At 36.9% G+C, this 6,000-nt stretch overlaps 1 protein-coding gene across 3 annotated transcripts in view; it reads right to left on the bottom strand.

The window, feature by feature from the left end:
• Positions 1-6,000, bottom strand: part of LOC143290013 (ral guanine nucleotide dissociation stimulator-like 1) — a 44,600-nt gene that overhangs the window by 4,081 nt on the left and 34,519 nt on the right. For all 3 annotated transcript variants that reach the window (XM_076599328.1, XM_076599330.1, XM_076599329.1), the window contains 2 exons: positions 3,610-3,739; positions 48-200 (listed from right to left, as the gene is read on the bottom strand). In XM_076599328.1, the coding sequence (XP_076455443.1) occupies positions 48-200; positions 3,610-3,739 (283 nt within the window). The remainder of the gene's footprint in view (positions 1-47; positions 201-3,609; positions 3,740-6,000) is intronic.

Raw genomic sequence — 6,000 nt, 5'->3', positions numbered from 1 at the left:
ATGAAGAAATCATCTGCGTCTGCATCTCTGTATGTGTGAACACTGACCATGATACTTTTATAGACGTGAGTCTTGACGTCGGAGGACTCCTGGGAAGTGTGGAGACTGACGCGTATGACGCAGCTGTCCGAGGTGCGGAAGGCCGACTGCGTGTCGCTGTCTGACGACAGCACCGACGATGTGGAGGACGAGTGAGACATCTAGACAACAACAACAACAACAAAACAAAATAAAAACATCACTCAAATGTTAGTCTTCAAGGCTTTCAACAACAACCAAAAACAACAACCAAAAAACAAACACTAAAAACTTCTGCTGGCTGAACTCCTGTGGCTTCCTATCGCTCAGAGAATCAGTTACAACATTTCTTGCATGTGTTTCAATGCTGTTGTTTTTTTTCCTGGCACATCCCCTCAGTAACTTGTCTCAGCTTGTTCAGCCTCATGTTCTATCCTGTTCATTACAATTATCTGCTGACTTAACGAGTTCTCTGCATCCCACATGGTAAAAAGAAATTATAACAACAGTGTGCCCTTTTTGTATCTTGGTTCTGTCACCTGGAATAAACTTTCTTGACAAGTGTCGGTAGATTCATGGAGGGCTGTTGTTGGAGGGATGCGGTGGCAGTCTCCACACTGGGAGGGAAGCTCACTCAGTCTGGCTCCGTGACTAAGCCATTATTGTCGTTAGTAAGGCGCTTAGTAGGTGCTGTCCTAAGTACGTTAAATCAGAACAGGCACCACTGGACACTGAAGTGACTCAGCAGCAGTGCAGGGTCTCTTCTGGTGTATGGCCTCCTGGCAACCTAATATCGATAGTTCCCTGCGGACTGCCGACGCTGGTAGTGTGACAGACGAACCCGGGTGTGGCTGTGTTTAGGGGACTCGGTATGAGTGGCAAGGGAGTAATGCCACTGAAACGGTGCAGATGACGGGGCAGCAGAAAAAAAAACACACACAAAAAAAACACACAAAAAAACAAACAAACAAAAAAAACCCCACTTTCCTGTCAAAGTTTGCCAAGCTGAAAGGAATTCCCAGTTTAAATCTGGTCAAAAGACACATCTGCACAAATCTGCTTTCATGGATGTCTATGGGATCTGCTTTCATCAATGTCTAAGGGGGCGGGGGTGGGAGGTATATGTATATATATGTATGTATGTATGTAAGAATGTGTGTGTGTGTGTGTGTGTGTGTGTGTGTGTGTGTGTGTGTGAATAGAATAGAATAGATTTTATTGTCATGAAACCTTAAGGTTTATAAGACAAGTGAAGGTAAATAAATGAATGAATGGAAAATACACAATTAATTAATCAATTGATGCAATAAATTTCAACAGCATTCATAAACAAATTTCCCTAATCTTGTTTGTATATATTCATCATCTGTTAGCATCACCTGACTGGGAATTTTTCCCGTGTTATTCGAATTTTGAATAACTTTTAAAAATTGTTGTATCATACAGCTTAGTTACGGTACCTGGATTGATGTTGTTATTTTTTAATGTTCTTCGTAAAGTATGCAATGCTTTGTTTGCTTGTTTAGTTAGGTGTTCCTGTGCTCTTATCAGGCTTCCAGTTTTGTGGAATAGAACTCCTAAATATTTATATTCTTCTGCTGTTTGTACTTTTTCTTCCCCACAGTAAAAATATATTGGTGTTTTTGGGTCAGATCTTGTAAAGATTACCACTTTCGTTTTTTCTCTTATTAATTTTTGATCCCCAGCTATGGCAATATGTGTTCAAATTATGCAATTTTTGTTGCAATCCTTTTCTTGTTAAAGACAGAATAACCAGATCACCACCATAAAGTAAACATGGTACACTGCAGGGTGAAACAGTATTGAATTTTGGAGAATCATTACTTTCCATATATTTTATAATGTCATTTATAAAAATATTAAATAAAGTTGGGCTTAGTGTATTGCCCTGTTGTACACCCTTCTATACAGTTATTTATCTGCTGAGACCATCATATGAATTTATTTGAATTTTGGAATTATCATACATGTCTTTAATCATATCAAAGCATTTTCCAGTTATGCCCATTCTTTTCAACTTTAGGAACAAAGCATCGTGCCAAACATTATCAAAGGCTTTTTCAAAATCCACAAAACAACCGTATAATCTACCTTTTTTAACTTTTTTACTTCATTAATGGTCTTTTTTAGAATAGAGATTTTATCAGTTGTTCTGTAGTGTTTCCGAAATCCAATTTGTTATTTTGTTATTTCGTCAGGTGTTTACCTTGTTCTAGGTACTCAGTCATTCGATTATCTAATATTGTGCAGAATACTTTTCCCAAGGTATTGGTTAAGGTTATTTCCCTATAACTATTTGTATCTCCCGGGTTCCCATTTTTATACAATGGAATGTTTAAACCATTTTTCCAACATTCTGGATATATACCTTGCGCGAAAATAATGTTAAACATTTTTTGAATGATATGGATAGTTATTGGAAGATTTGTTTTGACCATTTTGTTTGTAATGCCGTTCAATCCTGGATATTTATTATTTTTTTGATGCTTGCACGCTTTCTTGATTTCTTTGTTTGATATTGTCAAGTTGATATTCGAAAGCAAACTCTCATCTGTTTGACTCTTTTTAAGTTCATTTCTGATTTTTTGTCTTTGATACGTACACTGAAAATGAAACCGTTATTTCTAAACTAGCACTAAACAATACCGTGAATAATTTTACACAAATGATGAAATCTGCGGCTAATATAAGTCTAAGGAAGAAAACAAACGTTCGTAATAGCAAAAGAAGAAACATTAAAAAATGGTTTGATAGTGAATGTTATGAACACAGGAAAGATCTTAGATCAACACTGAATGCCATAAATAGGCATTCATATAATAAATCCCTGTGCAAAAAATATTTTTCCAAACACAGAATCTATATTAGACTGTTAAGACGAAAGAAACAAATGTACACAAATGATCTTGGGAATTAAATCAGCGACATCCTTTATAAAGATCAGAGCACCGGTTGGAAAACATTAAAAAGTTTACAAACTGCAGGTGAGAATGCCACATGCAAATATCAGTTGAATACATCCATATGGATTTCACATCTGGAAAAGCTCATCAGCAAAGATGTGAATATACATTTGTTCTATTTGAACAAGTTGAGTTTTTATCCATGGCATTTCTAAAGCTCTTAAATATTTCTTGTCTAAAAAGGCGTCCCAATAGTATTGGTGTGTGACGTCTTTAGTTTTAAACGTTTCTTTTCGTGACGTTTTAATTGATAAGGAATTCCTTTCAGATTTGTGTGTGTGTGTGTGCATGTTTGTGTGCTTTGTCATGAACACATTTCATTTGTCTTGTTTGTAAGTCTAAATCATAGTACCCTCTGGTGCTGATTTTCGTCTCGTTTTTTTTTTTCCACCCCATCTTCACTGTTAGTGCTTTTGGCCCCCGTACTAAGAAGGTGGAGCACACAATAAAAACACATCCTGCCAAGTGAATTTTCCATGCACTTGGTTGACTGGGTAAGTGAAAACAAAAGAGTTAACGTTCCGCCCTGTACATACAAAGTGAGAAGACCTCTTCTTCACACTGTCGCTGTCAACACAATCGTCTTCAGCCGTCCAGAAGTACTGACCAGAGGACCAATGGAGGCAGCTATGGTGTCGGGGATGCTGGATATACTGTTGCGTCCTTCCGAGCCGCAGAACAAACCCAGGCGTGCTGCGCTCGATGTGCCTTCGTACTTGGCCGGTTTGTGTCCCAGACTGAAAACAGTTGTTGGCTGGAGATATTACAAACACCAATATGTGCTGTTTGCCACTTTGTGTCCCAAAATGAAAACAGCTGTTGGTCAGAAATACTACAAACAACTGCTTTCTTTTTTTCTTTTAGCTTAAAAACACTTTTAGCATAATAAGAAATCTAAAATCTATCTTCTGGGTTAGAGGGCACAAACAGGCTCATACTATAACACAGTCTTTTCAATTTGATTCTGCGTATGGGCCTATATAACTACTACACACCACCTGATCATTGTATTGAAGTAATATGAATCATTTTTGTTTCCAGTAACAAGATACGCTTTTCGGAAGTGACTCAGTTAAACACACCACACAGAGAAACCGTAAACATAACTCCGCTAAACACATTACACAGAGTTCTATCAAACACATTACACACAGTTCTATCAAACACATTTCACACAGTTCTATCAAACACATTACACAGAGTTTCATCAAACACACTACGCAGTGTTCTATCAAACAGATAACACAAGAGTTCTACCAAACACATTACACGGAGATATCAGAAACATGGTTCCATGAAACACACTACACACAGACACTGTAAACATGACTCCACTCAACTCATTATCCAGTGTTATATCAAACACATTACACCACTCAACTCATTATCCAGTGTTATATCAAACACATTACACCACTCAACTCCTTATCCAGTGTTATATCAAACACATTACGCCACTCAACTCATTATCCAGTGTTATATCAAACACATGACACCACTCAACTCATTATCCAGTGTTATATCAAACACATTACACAACAATATCACAGACATGATTCCATCAAAGTAAACGCACTGCTTGGAGGTGTTGTAAACATTACTCTAGTTTCGTAAAACACACTACACAATTTCTAAATCTCTGATAAACATAATATTGTTTTTAAGACATCTTTCATGTACGTTAGCACTGATAATGTCATGGGTGAATGCATCTAGAAAGAAATGTTGTGAAGCATCAGCCAAAAAATAAATGATAAGTACACACATAATAAATGGATTATATGTATATATTGTATATATTATATGGTTGGTTTTTTTGGGTTTTTTTTTGTTTTGTTTTTTTTACATTATAGTTATTATTTATTATTTATTTATTTATTTGTGTAAGCTTATCTAACATTTATTCACCTTTTTTTTTCTTTTTTCTTTTTTTTTCCCCTCAAGGCCTGACTAAGCGCGTTGGGTTACGCTGCTGGTCAGGCATCTGCTTGGCAGATGTGGTGTAGCGTATATGGATTTGTCCGAACGCAGTGACGCCTCCTTGAGCTACTGAGCTGTGTGTGTGTGTGTACAATCAAATTCTAATAAATTCCAAATGGAGCTGCACACGATACATTTATAAACAAATACATTTCTGGGGGTGGAGATGGTCTTTAATCAATAAAAAGAGCTGAGCTCATGACTCAAAAAGTTTATCTATAAATCAAGAAAACGACTTTTTTTCATCCTTATGTTTCAGTGTATCCAATCTGTAAGAAACAAGACATATCTTCCGAGAGAAGACTTAGAGATGCCAGCTAAACAGATGCATACAAAATGTCACCATACACATAACTTGATAACAATTCGTGCTTTTTGGACATTCATAACAACATTGCTAGCAAACTGAATATCATTATACTCCACACACACACACACACACACACACACACACACACACATATCTAATATGAATATATATGATATATAATAAATGAATATATACATATATATATTCATTATTCAGCTTCTGTTCAAATGTGTGTGTGTGTGTGTGTGTGTGTGTGTGTGTGTGTGTGTGAGAGTTTGTGTGTGTGTGTGTGTGTGTGTGTGTGTGTGTGAGTGTGTGTGTGCATGTGCGTGTGTGTGTGTGTGTGTGTGTGTGTGTGTGCAGTGCGTGCATGTGTGAGTATGCACAAGTTTTTATATTGATATGCACTTGTATGTATCCTAATTTCTACTGTATTTGTGTTTGTGTATGATTTTCGATTCATGTTCATATCTCATTATGTACTATCCCCCCCACCCCCCAATATTCCTTGTGACCCCGGTGCACTTGGTAATAAAGATATATTCTATTCTATTCTATACATCATTATTGTATGACACTAGGCCTGACACAAATTGAGATACATGTATCAATCACAGCTCAGCAACACAATGGTGTCAGTCACTGAGTCAGTCAATCAATCAACAAGAGGCAAAGCCTTCAAGACTCACTTGTGCTTCACGCTTTATC

This window comes from Babylonia areolata, chromosome 14, assembly GCF_041734735.1.
Source record: "Babylonia areolata isolate BAREFJ2019XMU chromosome 14, ASM4173473v1, whole genome shotgun sequence".
Taxonomy (NCBI): domain Eukaryota; kingdom Metazoa; phylum Mollusca; class Gastropoda; order Neogastropoda; family Buccinidae; genus Babylonia; species Babylonia areolata.
The sequence above is the reverse complement of the archived record's forward strand: the minus strand, read 5'-3'. Positions and strand labels throughout refer to the sequence as shown.